The 25,476-nt window shown below is 37.5% G+C and overlaps 1 protein-coding gene across 9 annotated transcripts in view; it reads left to right on the top strand.

Annotated features, from left to right (window-relative positions):
* The window catches only part of LOC148655534 (receptor-type tyrosine-protein phosphatase mu), a 240,857-nt gene that overhangs the window by 194,754 nt on the left and 20,627 nt on the right, over positions 1-25,476 (top strand). For 4 of the 9 annotated variants that reach the window (XM_088642103.1, XM_088642102.1, XM_088642099.1 and 1 more), the window contains 7 exons: positions 3,415-3,566; positions 4,890-4,964; positions 5,449-5,487; positions 8,010-8,197; positions 16,305-16,392; positions 17,971-18,047; positions 24,661-24,697. In XM_088642103.1, the coding sequence (XP_088498229.1) occupies positions 3,415-3,566; positions 4,890-4,964; positions 5,449-5,487; positions 8,010-8,197; positions 16,305-16,392; positions 17,971-18,047; positions 24,661-24,697 (656 nt within the window). The remainder of the gene's footprint in view (positions 1-3,414; positions 3,567-4,889; positions 4,965-5,448; positions 5,488-8,009; positions 8,198-16,304; positions 16,393-17,970; positions 18,048-24,660; positions 24,698-25,476) is intronic. The other 5 variants (XM_088642105.1, XM_088642101.1, XM_088642098.1 and 2 more) reach the window with 2 other exon arrangements.

The raw sequence follows: 25,476 nt of genomic DNA, 5'->3' as shown, positions 1-25,476 counted from the left end.
AAAATTATATTTTAGCAGATGCATGGAAATGAGGCAAAGGAAAGATTTTTATGACAAATCTCAAATTAAACTAAGTATTTTAAAATAAGTGCAGATTCAGATGATCAAATGTAGCACTAAATCTAAGCTGCCATTTGCAAATTAGGCTTTTACATTTTAAAAAGGAATTTTGATCCTTTGAATTTTTATCATCTCAGAAATTCTTCATGTGAAAGAAGCTTTTATTTTCCCTCATATCATTTCTTAATTCGCTTAATATATTGCTAATTTATCACAGCAGAGTGTTGGTGATTTGTATATATAATTATCTCTGCAGAAAAATGGATTGAGTAGCTTTTGCCTCAGATTTAGGTATTGTTTTATTGTGAAGTAATCATTATCATTTTCAAAATGATTATGATGACTTTTGAGTGTATTTAGTGAGTACAGTAGGTGTATTACTTCTGCAAATAAATGAAAAGATCTCTGCATAAACACATTTATGAAAGCAAATGAGTGTAAGAGAAATATGGAATGAGTCTTTTTTTTTTCTTAAGAGCTGCCAGGATGCTATTTTTTATTTCTGACATTGTATTCAAAGCAAAACTACATTTTTTTTCCTGAAATGTTTTTTTTCCACTCTGTCAGTTTTGCATTTATTTCATTTGTCAATTTGTCACCTGCTCTTACTCAAACAACAGAACGTGAGGTGGCTGGAGTGGTGCAGTGTAGTTCAAAGTTGTTTAGCTGCTGATAGAAGTATAAACTGCTTTCACCTTGCTTGAAAGCCAATCTCCTCTACCAGGGTACTTGTACCTTTGTTTTGCAGAACTGGGTGTATTGAGTGCAGCAGTGATGTGTTTTCGAAACACTCAAAAACCAAATGCTGGTGTATGATCCAGAAAAACTGAGAAACTATGAGGTGCTCCATGCTTACAGAATGTGTTGGAAATATTCTATTTCTGGCTTAGTGTTTTTTTTGTCTTAACCTTTTCTAAAAGGTTTGATTTACTGGTTTTCAGTTAAGAATTATTAAACAGAAACACATCAGCTTTTTCTGTTGGAAATCTTTTAACAGTTTTGACTGACAGCTGTTTATACTGTCATTAAGAAAATGCACAGTTTCTGCAAATTTTGTAATGTATTAGGTCCTGTTATGAACTACTTCATACTGTAGGGAATACTCCTGAAAGATAACCGGAGAATCACTCCATTAGTGAGCTTCGTCTCTAGAACTTCTGCAGTCTTTTTTGCCCTCGGGCTTCTACATAGAAGGAACGCTGATTTGAGCTCTAAGAGAATTGCCGTTAGAATTTGGAAAAAATACCAGATTTACGTAACCATTTAGAAAGCGCTGGCTGTGTTAAAGCCGCAGAATCGCTGTCCTTTGTTTTTGTTCTTTCAGCGAAGAAATGTGTTTTAATGTCATTTAGAGTTTGCAGGGGACCTCCGCCTTCACAAAATGCTTGCTGGCCGTCAGCTGTTTCAGATGTGTTGGCAGCTTTGAGAAGCTGAACTAACAGAAATGTACACGACCACCCACACAGAGACGCACAAATCACAGGCTAGATGATTCAGGGCTGTTTACTAGTGAGAATTACTGATCAGAAATGAATGGAGTCCAAGAGGTGTGCCACAAACATGGCATAGATTCATCAGCTTCTTGGCAGACGTGACTGGTCTCAAGATCTGTCTCACACAACAGGCTCTCTGTTTTTGCTCCTTAAAATAGTGCAATATGGTGTGGATCTGATCTTCATTTGCCCTTTTACACCACCCGTCTTCTGCACAGGATCTTTCAGATTTATAGTATCTAATCTCTGCTCCTGAATCTTTAGGGAAAATTGGGGCATTATTACAGCACATTATAATGAATACATTAGCTGGCTGTGTTCTTTGGATGCTTGTGACAGATTGCATTACTCTGTTTACTGTCTTGCTAGGTGTTCCATCTTTTGCAAGCGGAGTCATAAGTTGCAGTACTGGCAAATTGAACAATAAAGACTTTAATGTCCAAAATGAGAAGATTAAAAATGTAAAACCTACTGGAAAGCTTGACTTAAAAATAATAAAAGTGAATTAGAAGACACAAAACCATCTGCTCTTTTATACAGTATATATGAAAGAGTTCTTTATGTAATAATAAAATTATTAAAATTGTAAAAAAGGAAGACCTATAATTTTGGTCCCAGCAGTATAAAAAAAATATTCTCTGGAATCAGGCCATAAGAAAGCAACCAGATATAATGACAGGTGAAAGGAACTTTTCCTTTTTAATCTTGAAAAAAGGTTGCTACTTTGGGACCACCAGATCCAAGAGTTCAGAATCCTTAAAGGGCTCCAGTGGAAATCTGGAGGAAGTGTATTTCAAACTGAGGAAAGGAGGCACTTCTTTATAGTGATAGTAATTGCTCCTATTGAGAAAATATTCAGAACATTCACTGTTATCTTCATGACACGTGACTTACAGCCTCCATAAGATAGCTGCAGGTTTTGCTAACCTGATTGGGTTCTTTGTGTTGTTTGGAGTTAATTTGAGTAATTTCTTTTCAGGTAATATTTTCTTAAATCTACTCCGAAAAGGCTTTCTCCTACCTGCAGAAACTGCACTGCTGCCTTCCCCTGGCTCTCCAAGTTTCTTCCAGCTAGTTTAACAGGGCCTCTTCTTGACACCTTTAATTAGCTTCCTTTGTAAGCCTGTTGATTGCAGTGCATTTTCTCTCAGCCACCCTGGGGAATCCCTTCACTGTGCGCTCTGCATCACATTCGTGCCGGCACACAGTACATACTGGGAGCCCACATGTTATGTTGCTCCAGGCAAAATCTTTATAGAGAATTTTATCATACATCTCCATATTCCCCTTGGTGTAAGTACATTGCCTGCCTCCCTTCTCTGACATGCAGCCCCAGGAGAGCACATTAGGCCATTTTCTGCATTGTCATTTAGACATTTAAGGGTGTCGTCAGGTCTTGAATTCTCATCTACACATTTGACACCAAACTGTGGCAACCACATTTTTGACACATCTGACCACTGAGGTGCTTTTTACATCTCATAAGACACGTTGACCTACCCTGTGAGAAACAGCATGGCATTTAACTCTCTAAACTGAGTGTCAGGCAGGTGTGTGTGAAGCTGGTAACTTCTCCCATCATATCGGCAGCTGTTGGGCACGGGAGAGAACCAAGATATAAATCAGAAAAGTGGCTAAAAGTCTCTAGCTGCCTTCATATAATATCATTGGCATGTTATTTTACAGTTTGCACTAAGGAAAAAAGAAGTAGAATATTTTGTAAGTTTAATGTCTTAATGAATATAGCCTGCAGAAACTAGGAGGATCGGGGGCCATGTGTCACTAAGTGAACTTCCCAGAAACACAGAAATAGTTTTGTGTTTGGAGTATTAAAATAATTCACCTGACTTTTTGTTTTTAGGAAACTTGCGAAGAAGCGCAAGGAGACTTTGAGCAGCACTAGACAAGAGATGACTGTGATGGTGAACTCGATGGACAAGAGTTACACTGAACAGGGGACGAACTGTGATGAGGCTTTCTCCTTCATGGACACACACAACCTCAATGGCAGAAGTAAGTTTATTGGAAATTAGTCATAAATGAGATTGAAGCATAACTGACAACTAAAAAACCTTGTGAATTTAACAATCAACACATGAATGAACAGTTTTCCTTTCTTAATGGTTTTCACCACAAGTTAATTAATATAACTTATCCTTTGTTTTAAGCAAATTCCTAACATACTGTAACTGTCATGTGGCAACAGTATTTTTTTATAAACTGTATTTATTATTTTAATGTGAAATCAATTCTTTATATTCTGCTTCCAATGCCTTTTTTTTAAAACAAAACTGAATCGTGGTCTGAAAAGAAACTCATCCCTTTCTCACTCTTAACAATCTGGAGATGTTGGAATTCAGTGGCGTTTCTGGCTCCAAGCTGCTAAGTCTTGCAGTTCTGCTGTTGCTGTGCCATGGTAACACAAATCGATCCCAGACTGCGGTTTCCTCTCCAGCCACTGGAAGTGCTGTCCAGAGCCAAATCCGGATTTTAATTTTTAATTTGATGAGACTCATTAAAATTCTGTAGTTCTGTTCAGCTTTTCGATGCTCATGAAACAGCTTCTATTCCATCATAGTGCTTTGGGTGCTGCACAACACCCCTTGATGTGCTGTTAGGGTTGATGAACTGAGCCATTTAAAATTAGATTTACAATAATGTGGTGAACAGGCTGTCAAGCACAGTACTTTTGATGAACCAGTTAAAGAAGTGGCCTCATCCGGCACACTTGTATAAGTGGTTTTCTAGACTAAAGCACAAGTAAAGTTCACCTACAGCGAACCTTCTTGTAGTGAAAGGACTAAAACCAGGTTCTGTGACTGAGAGAATAACAAAAAAATATTTTTGGGGATATATTTGCTCTTTGCTTCAAAGTATTTTTAAAATCCTCACATCCTCATTCCTTTTCTTTTTTTAATTTTGTAATAACTGTCTGGATAATCCATTATTCTGTAAATTGAAATGGATGCCGTAATGGTTGGATACCAAGATTTATCAAGTATAAAAAGGTATACAGAGAGTGTCAGAAAATGATATAAATTGAAGCCAAAAGTTGTTGTTTTAACTTAGAAATGGGCATATTTCTGATAATTTCATTATCTCCATTAACTCAAGTGATAGATTAGGCACTAGGTCTCACTTAGTGAGATGGAAAGAATGACATGTGAGCACTAAAAAAACAGTATTGTAAATATTGAAGGAGACAGTCTGAATACATGATTCTCCTTTCTGGTGTGTTAAATGAAGACATATTTCTATTTCTAGTGAAATATAAATATTCAAAAAAACAGAATTTAATCTAATTACCTCTGTTCTGTTCATTTTCTTTCTTTTTAGCTGTGTCTTCACCATCATCGTTTACAATGAAGACAAATACGCTCAGCACAACAGTTCCCAATTCATACTACCCAGGTAATGGCAATACTGCTGTGTTATCTCTGTTACAATATTACCTGAAGTCTATTAGGTACTTTTTTTAAAAAGAAAATAATTACAACTTAATAGTTAGGTCTAGTTCTGGGTACCACGTTAGCAATTTCTTTAAATCTTTAGTAGAATATGCAAAATATCTTCCATCATTGTAACTACACTTTTTGCATTGCAAGAGAGTACTGTACATTTTTATAGTATTGAGGACTTTAACCACAGGCTTTGCTTTTGGACCTAACATGTCTATGTCTCTGAGTAAATGTCTTCTGAACTTTTAATGCTTTTTATTTGGCTGTGTACTCGCGTCTATCAGTAACCAGATGGGCTGAGAAAGTCTGCTTTTTTGTGCATCACTCAATTTTCTGTGTTCCTTCCTTACGTAGAGGAGAATGTATCCCTTTATTTACTACCATATTCTTTCTTCTTTATAAATGTCCTCTCTGCACTGGTTACGCTGTATGAGCAGATCCCTTTGTGCCAACTGCAATCTTAGGTGAGAAAAAAAGTTCTTTTCACATTTTCCTTTTCTGTATCTCTTGTAGTGATCGTCTTGGCAAAAAAAATAGCAAACTACGCACATGAGGAAAGAAGTACTTGTGTAAACCTGAGGTCGTCCGGTTGTTGTTGTTTTTTTTTTGATTGAGGACCGCTCCACTTCCATTCCTGTCTGCTTTCTTATCTGTGAGATCAGGAGGGTTGAACTGAAACTGGCTTCACTCCATCCCATCCGCATTCCGTGTCGTGCGTGTGATGTCACATATGTGTATGACCTCTCATATGCATGGACAGACAATGTGGACAGGATGAAGGGAGTGACAGAGGGGTGCACCTTCTTGCCCATTGCCATTGCTGTGACTGTAGTTGCCGAGATTACTGTCGAGAAATGGAAAAATGGAGAAAAAAAAACAACAAGTGCTACAGTGTACCTAACTGGTCAGGACCCGATTCCTGCTTAAATAGAAACCATGGCAGGTGATTAAACAAAATTTTAAACAAAATTAATCAATTTAACAGATTTTATTTTTGCTACAATAACGGAACCCAATTTCATTGATTATTTTTCTGGCTTTGGGCCGTCTACAGATGCCTTTTTTTCATTTGGCATCATTTCAGAGTTTTGTATGTATGGAAAATAATTTCATGATAACTGGTATGAGTACTGTTAGTAGTGATGCCTCTTCTCAGAAGCATGATAGATTTTGGCATGGAATGAAATATCGGAGGGGGGAAATCAATGCAAACTTTGGCTTCTTCCCTGGAATGTATGCAGAACCTTGAAGGCATAAGGACATGTTTTGTAGCATGATGTGCTATTGCAATTGTTATGCAAAGTCCACATAGTTTTATTTTTTTGCAGGATGACTTGGTAATTGGCACTGATTCACGTCTTGAGTTGAGCAGGCATGGAAGGTCTAATAGAATCATGGCTATCCAAGTAGAAAGCTTATACAGCACGATTTACTTAACAGTTCAATTCTGCGAGATAAATTAGCGCTCATGTTGAGATGTCTGAGACACAAAAACACGGATTGGTGTAACAGCCACAGCAGAACTAGTGCCGTAATAATTTTATCATACAACTTTCTATTCTTCATGATTTTTTGGCAAATGTATGAGTTCAGATTTTGGGATCAGATCACATGTTAACATCAAACCCAGATATTTTGCCCTTTCTTTTTTTTTATCAGGAAGAGAAGAAGTGCTGAAACTTTAAATCATAGCCACAATAATAATTCCAATTTAAGAGCTCTTTTTTGATGGTGGTAGTATTCAAGACACTGAAGAAAGAGATTTATTTTAGTATTACACTTATTATATATACAGTATATATGCATACCCTTTTTTAACTGTGAGGGATTCCACATCCAAAGGTAAACTGATCATTCTTAATGACCCCAGTCAATTATCTTCCCACAGTCTGCCCTTCAGTGTATCCTTTTAATTTAATCTGTGATTAACCTAACCTACCAGAGGCCTGTGAACCTGCCTAGAGTAGTTATAGAAACTGTACAGCTGCTCATACTGTATTGTTGCTTATATCCTGTTTCCTTTTTCTCCTCCTTTTTTTCTTCACAATAACCTGTTATGTATCTTCTTAAAAAGTGCCAATTAATGGTAAGTTCCCAGTTTGCCCTATGGGGGAGGAGATTGTGTGGTTCATACAGAATGTAGCCTGTTTGGCTGGTTCTGTTGTTTGTTGACTTGCATGGCAGTTGACATATAGCATTTCATGCCCAGTGTAATAACCCATGGTCGACTGTGAAGCCATTAGCTAGTGGCATGTCAAGTGTCCGATCAAAACATTAACCTCGAGTATGTGGACTTTCTCGCATTTGTCATTTTTCTTTATTTTTTTTTATTTGTTTTGAAGGATGTTGCATCAGACATTGCCATCTTAGTTAAAGCAGCACACTCCATTCAGTGTGTGTCATTGTGTGTGCTCAGAAGTATTTGTGCCTCATCATTGTCACAATGGTCTAATTGTGAGATCTAGTTTAGACTCTATAATGTGTCGTTGAGGGGTTAAAGATTTTTTTTCATAAAAATAATTTTCTTGGCAGGGAATTTGTAAAAAATGCAGTATTGTTCCTTTACAAAACAATGTGCTTAACTTGCTCTTTTTTCACAGTTTTAAAGAGTAGGTGTCTTTTGCATCAGTGTCATGGTCCTCTTTTGTATTGTGACATTACTTATTTATGCTTTATTTTCATCTGTTTTGTTTATTGCTATTACTGTATGTAGGCCGACTGTATTTGGAGAACCTCCTGTATCGCATATAGCAGAACTGTAAAAGAGCAGGGAGCATTGTGCAGATTTAAGATTCTTAGGCCATTAACAGATGGTTCATTTAAGGTTCTTCAAGAGTTATAAATAACGTATTTTGGGGGGAAAAAAGATGGCCTGTATTTTTTCCCTATCCACTTCTGAATTACGTTTAAAGAATGAAATGCAGCGGCCTGCGTTTTTAGTGCCGACTGTGCCCAGTCATTATAACATTGCACCTCTGTTGTCGTTGCTCTGCTCCAGATGAAAACCACACCATGGCGAGTGACACCAGCAGCCTGGTGCAGTCGCACTCCTACAAGAAGCGGGAAGCCGTGGACGTGCCGTATCAGACCGGGCAGCTCCACCCCGCCATCCGGGTGGCTGACCTCCTGCAGCACATAACGCAGATGAAGTGTGCAGAGGGCTATGGCTTCAAAGAGGAGTATGAGGTGAGCGGGGGAACTGTGCACACACACTGCCTCTCTAACAAGCACATTGTACAGGGAAGAAAGGTCACAGTAACCTGCAGAACTGCAGCTTTCTTTTTGCAACCTTTTTTCTTGTACAGTTATCAAATCTGCACTCTGTGGAGAGTTCACATCAGTGTGGCAGCGTATAATGAGCAGCATTTGGTTTCTTTCAACATCTATAATTGAAAAAGGGATCTTAGTGTCAAAGAAGTAATTGCAGTATTAGCTCTATACCTCTCTGCATTTGTTAGTTTTCTAGGTGTACATTTTAGTTTAGTTTACTTAAAGCTAAAGAAATTTACTTCATTCACTTTAATTGTATTTGTTTTATCAATGAACTCTTCTTTTATTGTTCATGTATTAGTTTTGAGAACATATTTCTGCAGTTTGGCGACAATGGATTCTTGTCCCTCATCTGGAGTCTCTGTGTTTAAATCTCCAGCAATTGTAAAGCAGTCTCTCCTTTTTTTTCAGTGGATCTGTGTTGCCTGCTACACTTATATTTTTGTCCCTGAATTCAAAATTTAGTCAGCATCTGCATGTTTACAGACAGTTGAAAACGAACAGGGATATTTTTGATGCTATGCATGACTCATTCTAACAAAAAAAAACTTTCATTATCTGTAAAGCTGTTCGGTTATGGCAAAGAACATTTTGCTTTAACAGTCTCAGAAAAACAACTGTTTGAATCTAGAAAAAAAAAGGATGACATATTTTCTTATGTGGACATGAGAAGAACATGGCTACCTGATTTGTGCACAAGAGGTTTACCTATAATAAAAGCAGTCCCATGAGTGAGCAATTCAGAGATTAAATAAATGATGCAACCTCTTAGAATTCCCTGCACAGGAATGTTTGGGCTGCCCTAAGGGTGTAATTCATTATGGATAAAGATTTTGGGGCCTGGATTGCTACTGTGTAGTGCCACAATATAGTCTGCTAAAAATATAGCGTACAGAATAATTGATGCACTCTTTTAACTGCTATAGTCAACATTTTAAAGTAAAATGCAACATAAAATATATGTAAGAGTTTAAAATCATGTTTTCAGTTCTACATTGTGTACCAAGTATTATCTGTCTTTGGAAAATGATCTTTAAAATCTTACTTCTGAAGATGAAAGGCAGTGCGTTACTAAACTATTTACTTATTTCTTTCTAATCCATGCTTCTTGTTATTCTGTACATTAACTATGGAAAAGATAAATGAGGTAAGCAGAAACTTTTGGTTTAAATGTAAATTTAAATGTAGAACTTTCAGTTGCACCCTACTGTATAACATTGTACCTAGTCTTTCTCCATTCTGTGGCAGCTAGGTGATGTAAACCTTAATTCCTCTGTGGTACAAAGGCCCTAAAATAAATCTTGCTTAATAATGTAACAAATACATTATATCTTCTAAGAATTAGAAAACTTAGTGTGTATATTGTCCTTGATTGCAGACAGTAGGGGTATAAAACTTTACAGACCAGCCAGAACTTAAATGGCTTTGAAATTGAGGAAAAGGGAGAGGAATGAGTCTGAGATTCTAGGTAACTAAAGTGTTGGTGCAGTGCGCTTATACCAGAATTACCTGGCCATTATGGATCTGCTCTTTTACTTAATCTGTAATGCACATAGTGCAATTAAAGATTTGTTTCTTAGTTTATCTCCCATTCCCATTAATCTTGTGAAAGTTTTAAGTCAGAGATTTTCTGTTTGTTGCAGTTTGTTGTGGTCAGATCAATAGACTGTTAGGTAAAAACATATCAAGTATATCATTGTTACTTAATTATGTAAATGTTTCATGGTGAGCTTAAGTGGAAAAAATACATGAATAAGAATTAACTATTCAGATGCCCACGGGTACCTTGCATTAAAGCTTTCTTACAATTAATGGCCAAAGCTCTCAAAAAACACTTTTTTCCTTTTATTTATTATGGAAGAAAAAAAACACCTTTATTTTATATAGCAATTTTTGTAAGGCACCATCTCAGAGTGTGGTGCAATAAAGCAAGCCAAAGCAAAAACATTAGAAAAATATGAATAAACAGTGTAGTACAAAAAAAGAATTCAAAGCTAGCGTGTAAATATAGCATTAATAAAATGTTAAGATGGGATTTAAAAGTGCTGACTGACCTGCCAGATCTCACATGGGCTGGGGAATCATTCCACCGCCTTGCAGCAACAGAGCAGAAAGTACAGTCTAGCAAGGTTCAGAAAGATGGTGTCCATAGAGCATAAACAACATGTACAGTAGGTACTGTATATACAGGACAGCTATATGATTCACAAATAAGAAGATGGAGGATAATGTACTGTAGAATTCTTTTTTTTTCCATATATTGAGGTAGTACCTTTCATTTTGTTCCTGACTGATAGAATGCACAATACCTAGCACTTGGAATCTGGTCCAGTACTTACCTTTATCACCAGAAATGTTTTTGTCACCTTCATATCTTTTTCCTTTTTTGCTGTAAAGGGTCCTTTTAATTTACCTGAATTCACTGGACCCTTCACCCAGATGATTACTGTTGCATGACAGCTTTTGGGTCGTGAATTAAATGCTGCAGATTTTGGGAAATATGTAAAATTGCTCTGACCAGAAGTTATGTTAATTTCTTAACACCTCGATTGCCATCTTGTGCAAAGTACCATCCACTTTTGAAGATTGTTTTCCTTTCACCTTCCAGAATGCTGTATATTATTTGTTTTCATTATCATAACATTTAAGAGTAGAGCATTTGTTGAAATCTCTCCTTTTTAACCTGTAAATTCCGTAAGTGTCAAATAATCAGAAGAGGTTATAGCAAACATGGATTCACCTTTTGTGAATTAGTGAATATGACAGTAAGTATGTACTGTACTATAGCATATATTTAATGTCTTACCAGTTGCTGTTGGCAATGGTGAAACAGCTACACCTGGGTAAAAGTTAGGGTATTGTCCATAGCAGGTTTGACTTTTCAGAACATTAAACCCATGTTATAGCTAAGCGTTTTTTATTTATTTTTTTGCAAAAAACTCATTTTCTCATTTGTAGTTTGTGATGTGACTGCTGTCTTCACATTCTGTTTCTGTTTAAATCTCAGATTTGCTTCTGTTGCCCTGAAATTCCTTGAAGGTTGGTTATTAAAGGGCTCATAGCTCATAACAGAACTCATTGTTAGGATGTGCTTCTTGGATTTCTGTTTCGTTTAGCTCCACTAATCCTGTGACTGTCCTTGGAGTCTCATTACTTTTGGCAAAGTCACGTCGCTTGTCTTCCAAGTTAGGGGTGAACAGGCCTGACTAATAGTTGTGCTTGTTTCTGCAATGTGCCAGAGTAGCCCAGTCTCATCTTTCTCATGTCTCTTTGTGCCACTGAAGCATTCATTTTGTAGCATCTCCAATGCATTTGAGGCACATGATTGGGACAGAGCAGTATTGCTGTATTTCCACTGGAAAATGGGTTTGTCCGTGCTTGGAATAGGTAATTGGAGTAAAGTAAGATACAGCCTGGAGCAGCCTTAAAGCAAAATTCTTAGTTCAGGCACAGGCTGCTGCAGTCACCTTGGATCTTAAAATTTATACTGCTGATTAATATATTTAATAGTGGCAGTAATATTGCCTTAATGATATTTGCACTGGCTACAATCAAAGAAAAAACCTAGTGATTAGTTTTATATACACAGTCAAGATTAGATCTAAACTACTGTATATTCAGTTGTCGCAACAACTTTATGTAAAAAGGCTTGAATTTCCTGACTGTATCCTCTCCCAGACATCTGAGTGGAAATGATCAAATCGGACTGCTTTTAACGGAATGCATAGTATTTTCACCACATTACATTTAATATTTTTAAAGACTTGGTCAGTTATAATGACTTATTCCTGCTTTGAATTGAAAGGCATTCATTGCTGTTATGAAATAAATGAAAGAACTGTGGCTAATTGTCACTATAGTCTATTTTTCCTTCATGCCTTTGCAAATTTTAAACTATGGTATAACATTTGTCAAGTGCATAAAATGAATCATTCAGTAGACATGCACTTCTGGTAAAAAAAAATATTTGTATTTCTGTCGTCATTTTTAAAAATGACACATTAAACCTTCCTGCCTGTTCCTTTCTGTTGTAGAAAATAACTACAGTATGTAGAATCTTTTCAATTGAAAGGTTTGTTTCTAATTAAAATAATATTTATATGTGTTTTTTTAAATACGTTTTGTTTTCTAGTAACTGCTAATTTTATGGGCAAGGATTTTTAATTGATAAAATAATCTCATCCCTGACATCTTTAGCTGTTGGTCAAAGGTCTATATTTTAGCAACTTGAGCAAGTTATGCTGAAGTCATGGTTTACCTGTATTGCAACTGTTTTAAAATATCCAAACGACCATTTAAATTCTCCTCACTGCTGCTTTGCTGCTTTTTCTTGGTATGTTTTCACTGTTTCATCAATCTAATTATAAAAAAGAATGTCTTAACCATGTCGGAGGCATATGGTTTAGTCAATTTACTGTACCCCTGTGCTCTCAGGCTGTATAGTAGAGGGATTAATCACAGCAAAGCCTGTGCCGAAGATACAGAAGCTTTCCCTGCAATGTACAGTATCATTATATACTGTATACAGGTATATACACAAAGCATTGAAAGATACTTATCAAACTATGCATAAGACTTTAGGAAAAATATTGTATACTTTTATCAATATAGTTAAATGTTTTTGGTATTCTTTTGATTAATCATTCAGGATTGACAGTGATGCGATTGAGTGACATTGCTTGTTGCTTCTGCACTGAATCATGTCATTAGTGAGAAACTTGACTTGGTGCAGTGATAAGGTCCTTTAACCTGCTGAATGTAATGCCCAGTAGATCACTGAAAGAAGCACACGGAAAGGAACCTACTGTATCAACAGAATAATGCAGAATAGTACCATCAGTATGCTGAGGACTGGACTTAGTCAGTACACTCACTCGCTGTGTTGACAACCAGTAATTTCTCACCTAGCAAGACAATGCAACCCAAAACTGTCCATTGTGTTAGTTTCACAACCTCTCCAGGACTGGCAGATCATCACGCAGCTGTGATCAGGCCTGACTAATAGTTGTGATCTAGCACTGTTTATTTGCTGCAGAGCCCCACTTGTACGTGGATTTGTGGTTTTAAAAATATTTTTTCCTAAAGATAGTGACTACATATGCTTCTACCTTGCGACTGTCACTGTAGATCCCCATTAATGACAAATCCTAATCAGCGTAATGAATGTACCAGTGTCATGTCTTCCATAAAACTGCAACGCACTTGCTGCAAAAAAGAACTTTCATTTTTCTTTCAACTTTCTTTCAGATTCTTTAGTTGTAAATTATTTGCGGTGTGTAAGTAATAGGTTTCTTTTGATGCTCAGTATGTTGAAACAGTCTATAATATTTGGAATATGTCCTAAAATGTGTAAAGGAGAAGAGATGCACATTTAAATGTTTGCCCTTCAAAACATCACTTGTCAGGACGACGTGAAAGGCCTTAGTTGCCACCCTTAATAGGACCTGATGTGGCCAGCAAAAGGTCATGTGATAAGGGGCATCATTTAATCCTGCTGTGAAATACATTTATATCTTTGCTTGATGATTCAAAGGACATTCTTATTTGCATTTTAAAGCCTGATCCCCCAACCTTAGCTGTCTCTTGGAAAAGGTTTCCTAGCTCCTCATTAAATTAAATGTCCCCGTGTTCAGTCCTAGAGGCTTGTATTTCACCAGTAATTGTTTAAAATGGCATCTCATTTTACCCCATTAGACAGTTTAGAGACATTTGTATTATCTGTTTTAAGATGAGCAAAAATGAATTTGCTTTTCAGTAGATTTAATTACAATAATCAAAACATTTTTTTTTATTTCGGAATGTTCTCTGCTGAAATGATTGATTTGATTTATTCTCTCCGTAACCCAACTCCCTCTTTGAATTGTTGTGCCTCCAATATTTTATTTTTCATATTTTGTCAATATTATGTGGTGGATTTAGAAATTGAAAATGAATAAGACGGGAGCTTCGCTAGAACAGCATGTCAGGGAGTCCTAGTCATTTGAACCTGGATGCTGTGATCATGAGAAAGGGTGGCTGTGGTACAGTGCCCATTGCAAAGACAGAGGAGAGAGCAGAAAACTTCAGGAGTGAGCCGAGTTTGAGGAGGAATCGACATTAATGTTGACATTGCCCAGGATTAGGGTTTTTTTTAGTTATAGTACAAACTGGAGAGAGACTAGATGGTGAAGTGCAAAAACACACTAAGCACGAATGACAGAGTTCAGAAATTAAAAAAGGGGCACACTATTGTGGTCGGGAGGTGGGTTACAACAAGCTTAACATTTGTAGTTCTCAGCCGCAAAGTTCTGAAGTTCGTGTGTTGTTTTGCTGTATTTATACTGTACAGCAACCTTGGCCATGCAAGTGATGATCAAAGGAGTGTTCCTAATAATTAACTAAGGGGAAACTAATTCACTTGAATCGCTAAATCGGTCGTACTCAACTAGTAATAGTCATCAGTGACTGTAGCATTCGTAGTAAGTGCACCAGTGAGTAGGCTAAATACAGAAAAACAGACAGGAACAGGAAGAAGTTTCCTTTCGAATCACGTTTGAAACCAGATTCTGTTCTGGTAATCTGGATGCTGATAATCTGAGTTTAATTATAAAAGAGAATTTGCAGTCTTAGTTTAGACATTTCTGATTTCACATATTGTGGAATCCCCAGGCTAAATCATCCCTCCCGTTTCAGTGCTGGCTTTGTTCAGTGTAGGGAAATGGATTCCCATTCGTCTGTTTAGAGAGGGAGATTCAGTCCTGTTTACCATAGATTTTATTAATCAGGGTGCGGGTTCTCTCTGGCTTGTTAAGGTGTTTTTGTTTTGTTGAAGTAGTAAGGATAGAATTCTGGGGCCTTCCATGAGTACAGGGCTCTGGAACTCTCAGATCTGCAAATTGACATTCATGGTGTGACTGTTGTGTGTCGTTCAATGTTGTCAGCGTTATTTATTGTTAAGGAATAATCTGTCCTATCTATATCTGGACCCTCTTTTTCTCCATCACATCTTGATAATTAAAAGACACATACATATCACGTACTGTAATGTCTGGTATTTCCTGACTTTAGGATGCTTAAATATTAAACTTTATCATTTGCTTGCACAGCATGCTGGTGTAGGGACCAGATTTTATTTTAATATCAATTTAATAAACTCCTTTTTTACAATGTTCCTTTTCATTATTCATTATAATAAGAAAACCTAGCTTTTAATGTATTGAGAATTGTTTGTAGGGTGAAGATCTGAATACAGTGCACTGTAGATTTTTTGTAGTGCTTAGCACTACCAGAGCACAGCGATTTTGTGAAGCAATGGTAATAGTACACATTGCATCGGTTCTCTCTTTCATATACTGTACACAATGAAATAAATGCAAAACTTCAGACAGATATTAAAAAAAGTTGCACTCTTGAAATCTGGGATACGGAGTATGTAATAAATATTAAAGGAGAGCTGGTTTACCGTGCAGCAGCTCTGTTAATTTGTGTGAGTAATCTTAGCAATTTACAAATCCCCTCCTGAAGAAACTTGAAAGTGTGGTTTTTGAAATACGAGAGAAAAGAGGGAAAGCAGCTGCAGCAGTCTGTGAAGGCAGCAGAAATGTCTGGAGCTTTCCTAAAGAGTCAAATAATAAGGCTCAGGCGATGAAGTTTATTTTCATAATTAGTAATAATTGTGAGTCATGCAAGATAGGAATTGTGAATTTCACCAGGACATGATTAATATTTAATAAGTAGCAGCAGAGCAAGTGGTTTTGATCTGCCTGTGGGTATATTTTATTTTCATTGAAGCAAGTCCTTCAAAAGAGCCAGACAGTACACTGTGTGCTGAAAACGGTGCACTGGGATAATGCTGCAAGACACTGACTGATATCCTAATGGTTGTGCTGTTTGAGATAGCTTGGAGGTATCTGTTGTCCCTGTTTTTGAAGTCTAATGATGTGGATATTTATTTTTTCTAAGAAGGTCTGTTTCTTAACTTAGATATCATTTTACTGCTGGTAAATGACACACCATTTAATGCCATTTCTTTCTTTCATTTCAGAGTTTTTTTGAAGGGCAGTCTGCACCTTGGGAGTCTGCAAAGAAAGATGAAAACAGAATGAAGAACAGATACGGGAATATTATTGCATGTGTGTATACGCAGAGTAACTACAGAGCAGTAACTTGTCTGTCTGTGGGTGACTAAACACTCTTGAAGTTTTCTTTCTTTATGCACTAGAAACAAAACCAAATGTTTGTCAGGGGGACAGTGGATTTTGGTAGTTTTTATTCCCTTGAAAAAAAAGTTATAGCTTTCCATTAAAAATAAAATGTTTTTTGCTTTTCAATGAACATCTTATTAGGTATTCATCATGATATTATGCATAATTATCTGATTTTAAAAAATCTGTGATTTCTTTACTTTAGTTGTGAGTTTTGCAATTGTTCTTGCAGTTGTTTTGTAATATACTAAAAAAAATAATGAAAAATAATCTGGTCTTATCATACAAATCTAAAAAGATAATAGGATACATACATTCATACAATTTGTTTTTTCCACATTAGTACTTGAGATGTGCCCCTAAACCTCTGCATGATTCATGCCCATAGTGTGAAAATGCCTTGCCTGAAGGCACCCACTTGGAAGCATGAATGTCACTTCCACCTCTTGAAAGAGGGTGACATTTACCAGCCTGGTGTCCTTCAGTATCTCGGAGCAGAGAAGTTCCAATGCAGGGTTTGCTGGCAGGGCAGTTTTGTCTGATGCATGGATGTGGCTGCCTGTTACCACAGCGCGGGGCGCTCTGACGGCTGTCTAAAAAATAAAAATTGTGCTAATCACATACCAGCATTCTGGCTGTGAATCAGTGCATCCCAGTTTGTGTCAGACATGAAACTGTTTATTACGGTAAAAAATGCCTGAAGGTCTACAGTGAAATCCTGAATAAGTAATTACAATAAATAATTCACATTTTTATTTTCCCTTTTTTAATTTTTCAGAGAAAAAACTAATTTACCTTAAGTCATTCAATAAAGATCAAATGTCTTGTTTTGTTTCATAACTTTTCTTGGGACAGAACTCTCAAGACATGTAGTTTAGAGTGAATTGCACAGAATATTATTTTCAAGTAGAGTGAAATTTGTCAGACAAGTTTTTTCTGCTTAATTTGCCTATTTGGTGGTTTCGGTGATACTGGTGTCAGGCTGTAATGTTCTGATTTACAGTCTGCTTATTGTTAAAATTATATCTATTTTCCAGGTTGTTACAGTAAGTGAGATATTAGCAGACAGTACATTATGATTACTGACCTGATCATTAAAGGTGTTGTTTTGTCAAAGCATTATAGGTGTTTTTAAATTCCTTTTAAAGGTTTTATTTTTTCATTATATAATAAACATGCTTTGCATTCTGCAAACTGGAAATGTAGTATATAAAAATGTAAGGGCAAGATTTGATGCAGTGTTCATGCAGACTGTCTTTATTTTGTAAACATCAGCTGTCAGCAGAAGTGCATGTATGTAGTAAGGAAGTATGCAATGTCCTTCCCTGTTGGATTCTCAACGATCAAGATATTTTCAAAATACTGTGCTGCTTACATTACAAATGCGTGAGGTCACACCACCTTCAGAAATGTGAAATCGCAAAGCATTTTGCAGTGACATTAAGATGCCTTTTTTTAGCAAGATCATTAATTTAGAACATGTTTTTTTTCTTCTTTCTCTTTCAGATGATCATTCTCGTGTCAGGCTCCAGCCCCTGGAGGGAGAACAAAATTCCGATTACATTAATGCGAATTATGTTGATGTAAGCATGTGCCAGCCGGGTTTCTGTCTTAAAGGTCACATGCGTTTCCACACTACTGGGGAGGTGGCATAAATACGTCTTATTTCACATATTCAAATCCTTCCTTTAAACAGAGGAGCTTCCGAAAGACTTTCCTGTAGTGTTGGAGTATCTTTCAGAAAATACTATTGCTCAAAAAGGGCAAGTCAGCCAGGCAAGTCTCGTTGTGAACCTCCCCAGCCATAAACGGACAGCACTGTAGCAAGAACACTCAGACCCAAACAATCTCTCATTAGTAAACATCATCATCTGTGCGCTGCATCTGTATAGTGCTTTGAATGGGCGCTTGGGTTCAGCTGTCATCTTGCAGTGTTTTTAGAGCAGTAAAACAGCATGGAGATGAGGGTGGAATCTGAGTCGTTTTGCACAGTGTTTAACAATGTATCCTCTAATGCATCATCCTCTAAAATGTTGCCAGTGATTCAGAATTAGCTGAATTATTTCTGCAAGTGTACAATTCAGGCAGCTGTCGGGAAAAGATTTGGAAAAATTCAGGGCCATCGTGGAGCCCCAGCTATCATCTGTGCCCTTGTATAGCAAGCTTAGTTTTCTTTCCCTTTCAATTTTGAATAACTAAATGAGCTCTCAGGAGACTTGACGCAATTATATTAATGATATGCATTCAGTGTTGTGGTACAAACAAAATATAATAAAGTAACCATGTTTCAGCATGGATTCGTCTGAAGAAGGAATTGTGGCAAGCAAAAAATATATATCAGTCTCATGAAGGAAAAACCGAAATAGTTTTTGTTTTTTCAACAAAATGTGCAAACCCAAGTTGTGTTTTAAACCCTTGGAGATAATTGTCAGGTTTCTTCATAGTAAATGTATGCAAAATAACAGTGTAGCACTGAGTATGCATTCTCATGAAAGGTCCTTATACCTCTTTTGGTGTTTTGCATGTAAAGCATCCTTATATTTAAGCAAATAAGTCAGAGCAAAAAAAAAAAAGCTGTTAGGTTATACCTATAGGACAAGTCCCTTGGATAACAATGACACAGTATTTTCCGGTGAAGGACATTTCATTTTCATCCTACTGTAAATGTCCACAGTTAAAAACACCACTTCAGATAGAAATATATTTGTCACAATAGACACAATACCAAGACAATTGTCAGGAAACTAATATTTTTCACACATTTCTGGTACTTTTCTGGTGGTGACCACTGGTTACCTATGTCTTGCCCATTGCAGGATGATATTTGTGATGCAGTATATGGGAATGCCTGTTTCCCTTCTATACTGTTGTCTATTTAGTGTCCTGATGGAGGGATGCTCCACAATAAATCATACTCCTATACCATCTCAAAATGATGCACAGTACATTCATGCATCGGTGTAAAATTAACATATCTTTATAATAATAATTGCTTACAATTGTATAGCACTTCTCTGGACACTCCACTCAAAGCTCCTTACAGGTAATGGGGATCCCCTCCACCACCGTGCAGCCCCACCTGGAGGTTGTGACGACAGCCATAGTGCTCCAGTACACTCACCACACACCAGCTCTCAGTGGAGAGGAGAACTCTCTACTGAGGCCTATGAGGCCTAGTATCTATGAGGCCACTTCATAGATGGGGATTATTAGGAGGCCATGAGTGGTAAGGGCCAATGGGGTTACACCCCTTCTCTTTTCGAGAAGTGCCCTGGGATTTTTGCCACAGAGAGTCAGGACCTCAGTTTAACGTCTCATCCAAAGGACGGCGCCTTTTACAGTATAGTGTCCCCATCACTATACGGAGACATTAGGACCCACATAGGCTGCAGGGTGAGCGCCCCCTTCTGGCCCCACTAACACCTCTTCCAGCAGCAACCTCAGCTTTCCCAGGAGGTCTCCCCTCCAGGTACTGACCAGGCTCACACCTGCTTAGCTTCAGTGGGCTGCCAGTGGTGAGCTGCAGGGTGATATACCCACAGGGTGATTAACCCCATAGGGGGTTTTCAGATATACTGTAAATGCAAATCAAACAGAGTGCTGGAGAAAAATCAAGACTTTCCTGCAAAATGTCACCTACAGTATGTAAAATGTAATTGCCAAGCTATCCCGGTAGATCATGTATTTTTTGTGCTCCACGATTCACGATTTCTGTTTTCTACTCAATGATGCAACAAAAAAATTGACATCGTAGTAGTGTGAAAATGCACATCAGTCTTGCACTTGATTGGGAGTAGAAATCCTGTCTCATCACATGCACAAATATGGTCATGAAATTACTCAAGTAGAGGAAGATAATCATACCAGGATGTGTAGGTGTCTTTTGTGCTAGAATAGCCCCAAATTTAATTTTATTAAATATTAAATGGTTTCTCATACATGTTGACAGTGGTTATCATTTGCATTAGAATAGCATTCATGGTCATTCAGAGAACCAGTCTCAAGACTATAGTATATTCTGTTTTTGAAAATAGAAATGTATGCTAAGAAGGTAACAATGTGTATAACCTCTACTGCAGCCTTATTCGAGGAAGAGCATCATTGAGAATGTAGCCAGAATTATTTTTAGCCATTAAGAATAGACATAGAAGGACAATACTGTGGATTCCATCTCTTGTAGATGTGATTAATGTAACCCAATAGGAAACTTCCAAAAAAAAGCATGCATTACATGTAACAATAATCCCTTGTGGCTTCCTTGATGTACAGCAAAGTAAGCAGGTCTTGGTACAGTATGTTGGAAAGGCAGTTTGATTTTGGCCCTGTATAAACAGGTATCATTAATGGTTCCCTGGTTTTGCTGGTGTTAATTCACTAATGGCTAACTCTGCAATGTGGGAAAGCTTGCTGTGCAGTGTTGAGCTGATTCTCCACCTCCCACTGCTAATGTTGACAAAGTAAATGTTATTTTCATTTTCTGACAACAGCCTGGCATGATGCCACATTTGCAGGCAAGCTGTTTGCATATTTATGTGCACAACACTCTTTTTCCTAATGCAGTGATTTGCAATCACTTGTCATTACCAGACTTTACAGTTGTCTTCAAAGTAGTGTGTGAATGTATAATGCAGGTGGGACATTTCCTAACAAATGGAAGCCGTTAATTATTTACACCAGCCTTTTGCTATATTGCACATTATGTTCAGAGAGCTTTATGTTTCAACACTTCTCAAAAAGGTAGGGCATGCTGCTAGATAAGAAGACATGCATATTAAAGGGTCTTTAACCTGACAGAAAATTGTTTTGATCTCTGTTGCCTGCTTTTCTGCAGGCGTTGTGACAGTACTAAAGTCATAATAATTCATTAGTATTTTGTGTAGTCTCAGATTTTCTTTTGTGCTTTGTTGCAGCCTTTCTAAATGAACTGTTAATACAACCCACAATTAAATGTATTGTAATCTTTACATTTCATTCTAAACACTGTCTCAGCATTTTAATAGTGGTACCTACTGTGCATAGAAATAACTCGGAAACATGAGGCCTCACCACCACAGGCTTCAGATGATTTTTTTGACCTGAAATGATTTGTAATAAAACCCAGGAGCTGTGTAAGGGAATGGTCGTATTGATTTAGATGCCAAGAAATTGGAATGTGAGAATCTTTTAGTGGATACAAAATTTCTGTCTATATTCTTTTGGTTTTCTCAGGGGTTTGAAATGTGGACTACAATATTTTGCTTTTGATTGACTTACAAGGTTTTAAAAATGTCTAAAGTAGTATGTTTTATCCAAGTGTGAAAAAGTAAATGTATACAGAATGAGTAGTTCAAAATGTTACCCAACGACAGGCCACGGCACTGGGTTCCACATACTGTATGTTCACCCCTCCTGTTCAGGATAGCTTCTGAAGCCCTCTTTACTTCTCATTTTAAAAGATTCCGATGTTTCGTTTTTGAATAGCAGTTGTTACATTTTAAGCCTGGTGATTTGTGGATTTGCAGTTTTATTTTCAAACCACTCCTCAGTGTATCGATGACAAATATTGTCATTAAAGAACGGGGCAAGACAGACAAAAGAGTCTAACTTGTCCAGGTGATTTCGAGGGTGATGGTGATGTACAGTACAGTAGAGTCGAATTAATAGTAATGGAAATTATTTTCTTCACGGTGATGGATTAATAGTTTCTTGTAAACTCACCAATGCTATTTCTTTCTTTGAAGGCTGAAAAATAATAAGCACCGCAATAGGAACACAGCTAACTAAGCTAACAAATTACAGTTTGCATAGCTAACTGTGTATAAAATTCAAAAAGGCATTACTTAAGTGTAATGTTTTATATATATAATTTCATTCATAACACACTAAAGACATGCATGAGCAAAGAAAGAACTGGTACTGTAGAAGTGTTTTGTTGCTAATCCCAACACTCAAAAGTGCCTTAGAGTAATATTCCCCTTGTCCAATATATTAGATGGTTTTCTAAAGATGCTTTTAATCTTTGTAGCTGTCTTAGGCGTGAACTCTTTAACCTTGGATGTATTGATAGTTCTTAGATTATAAACATCATTTATGGTGAATGTTTTTGGATATTACATCAGCTATTAGAAAGCTGGTTAAACATCATTACAAAGCAGTCTCTTGTTACTTTGTGTCCATCTAGTCACTTTTCATTTCCTTTTCCATGAAGTGTCTGGACCACAATATGCCTTTAAATTCCAGTATATTTGGCTTGGGAGCTCCACCACTGTTTAGAGTGCTCTTGCTTGATTTAAGCCTTATTGAAATGCTTGAAGTGTGCCACTGGTAGCACGTTTCTATTGAACATTGTTTCCAACAATGTTGGAGGAGAGGGAGTGAACACACAATTTGCAATCCTAAAAAACATACAGTACATGGGCTTTTTACAGAAACCTCCTTGGAGGTTCAGCTGTACTGGTAATATTTTTAATGGGCTTTTTTGTTCAGAGGGTTTTCTGATGTTGAGTCTCAATAAATGTATGCTGTAATGTACCAATGAGCATTCCAGCACAGAAGTTGGAGACGTGGAGACGTTGATGTGCAAGTCCACATTTGTTTTAATTTGCGTTTCACTTTGGGGTGCGGGTGCTTTAACACTGTATGCATACCTTAACTCGAGATATTCTGTTAGAGGTGCTTTTCTTGATATACTGTTGCACAGGAGGCTGTGGCCAAAGCCGTCGCCATGAATCCACTGGCACATTATTTCTGTGAATTGCTTGATTAGAGCGTACCGTAAAGCACAGGCACATGCATATGTGAACCAGCCAGATAAAGAAGCAATTAAAAATACAGAATATAATTCAATAGCTTCAAAACCCCGGAGACCTAAAAGGCGAAGTTTCCTATGCGGTTGTCCTTTTTTTCCCATTTTGGAAACATTAATTATAGTTGAGTTAAATTAAATATGGTAGAGAGAGACATGAGTGAAGAGACAAAGACAATTGTTTAGATGCACGGAGGGGAATTGCATTAATTCTTAATGCTTCATTTCTTTGCATATTATTCTCATAAGAATACAAGACATTTGACAAATAAAATTTGAAGGGATTTACGTAATCCCTGAGAGATTTAGGCTGTTGCATTGATAAGCTGTATATACTGCATCTCGGAAGTTATCCACCATATGGGAATGTTTCCTTTTTGCAATATACAAAAATGGGTTATAGAGCCCAATATCCATTAATTTACCTGAATTTTCTAAAATATAGTTTCAGCCAATTCATCGAGGGAAATGTATCTACTTTTTTATTTTCAATTTTATTTTATGGTGGAAAGGTCTGACGTGTATAACAGGACATACCGTATGAACATTCAATCATTGTAGCAATGTTTTCGTTTATTTTTTAGCCCAAAGTTGAGACGTAAAGACCAGGGCTTTGGTGCCAAATAGGGGAGGGTTGCACCTTGACTGATGATTAACGATGTCTCAAGCCTTTATGATTTGTTGTGTACCCAAGAGGATCATTTATGGTAACACACATCCTTACACCCTAATGCTAAGATTTCCTTGCTGCTCTTATCCTACAAAGTGTAGGCAGCTTTTGACCAGTCTCCTACACCAGATAGTAGCACAGACCAGCCCTGAGCTGGCAAACTCCGGGCTGCGGGGCCCTGACTTCACTTCTGTACTGGATCTGACACTCCGGGGGCCCCCTCCTGTTTCTTTTGCTCAGTCAGCACCCGAGCTAAACTGCAAGTGAATGCAGCTGGGATATCGAGAGTCACGGCAAGCCAGAGGCTTTCCCGAAAGCATAGTGTACAAGGCAGAACCGAGAGCATGCTGTCCCCAGATGGGAGGCCAGTCCATCACAAGGTCAGGGAGGAAGAGCAGTGTAGAATATCCAATCATAGCTAGCCAGAGTGTCTCTGGGAGGAAGCTGCATGACCCAGTGGAAACCCACGCAACCACAGGGAGAGCACGCAGACTCCACACGAACAAGGTGCACGTGGCAGGAGTCGAGTGCAGGATCCTGGGTCTGTGTGGCTGTGGTACTCATCGCCACATCACCACGCCACCGTCAGTAAAGTCCTGTGGTGTAATAACAGTGACTCGTGCTCTGGAAACACGTGCTCGTGCTTTAATATCCATATCTGTTCACCCAACAGCAGCAGCAGCTAATACAGTACATCTTTATTTTTTCTGAATTATCTTTCTCTCTTCCTCTTTCCTTACAGGGCTACCACAGGCCAAACCACTATATTGCTACACAAGGTAAGGCCCACCCCGATTACTTACAGCTGATCTTAAAACTCTTATCATATGGTAGGTTTTACCAAAGGTCTGTAGATGTACTGTTAATCTGTGCTTTACATGACAGATTGATAATTGTACATTACCTTATCCCAATAATATATTACAAAATAGAATTAGACCTTATCCTCAGCTGCCTGTGCTGAAATTATATTTTTTTGTCTTGTGTACTGCTTAGGCTATGACACTTGCACAAAAACCCCCAGTGTTTATCATACCCCAAAAAGTGCCTCTTTTGGCCCCACTGTTGATGATGCTTTGTGCTGAAGTGGCATGTTGTAATGTTTTATCAGTACTTGCGAGCAAGAATGGTAAATAAATGGATTAGCAGTACGTTCCAGAGCATTTTGTTACTTGGTTAATCCTGCTGACAGATGCGATGTGAGAATCCGTTCCGAATCCCTCAGGGATAATGCTGATTGATAGTTAATTGTTGGGAAATTCTTACTGAGCAGCTTCCACACATTAGGAAGTGATGTGCGAAGGTAATTGTATGCGGCAAAAAAGGGGAAAATGTAATCAGTTTGTAATAGACCTGCAATCTGGTTTTGTAAACCTGGGAGTTACATAATTACCTGTTTATTAGAGCGTTGCCATCTTTCTCCTGTACCCGTCTTGTTTTAAATCCCCCACTGAGTGGTCACACTTCTGCTACCAGCACTAACATATGGGACCTGATCTTCACCTCTAATACCTGACCCAAATTATTTTCTACGTTGGTTTTGAAATAATAAATCTGG

The sequence above is a fragment of the Lepisosteus platostomus genome, chromosome 8, assembly GCF_059453375.1.
Source record: "Lepisosteus platostomus isolate fLepPlt1 chromosome 8, fLepPlt1.hap1, whole genome shotgun sequence".
NCBI lineage: Eukaryota > Metazoa > Chordata > Actinopteri > Semionotiformes > Lepisosteidae > Lepisosteus > Lepisosteus platostomus.
The sequence above is the reverse complement of the archived record's forward strand: the minus strand, read 5'-3'. Positions and strand labels throughout refer to the sequence as shown.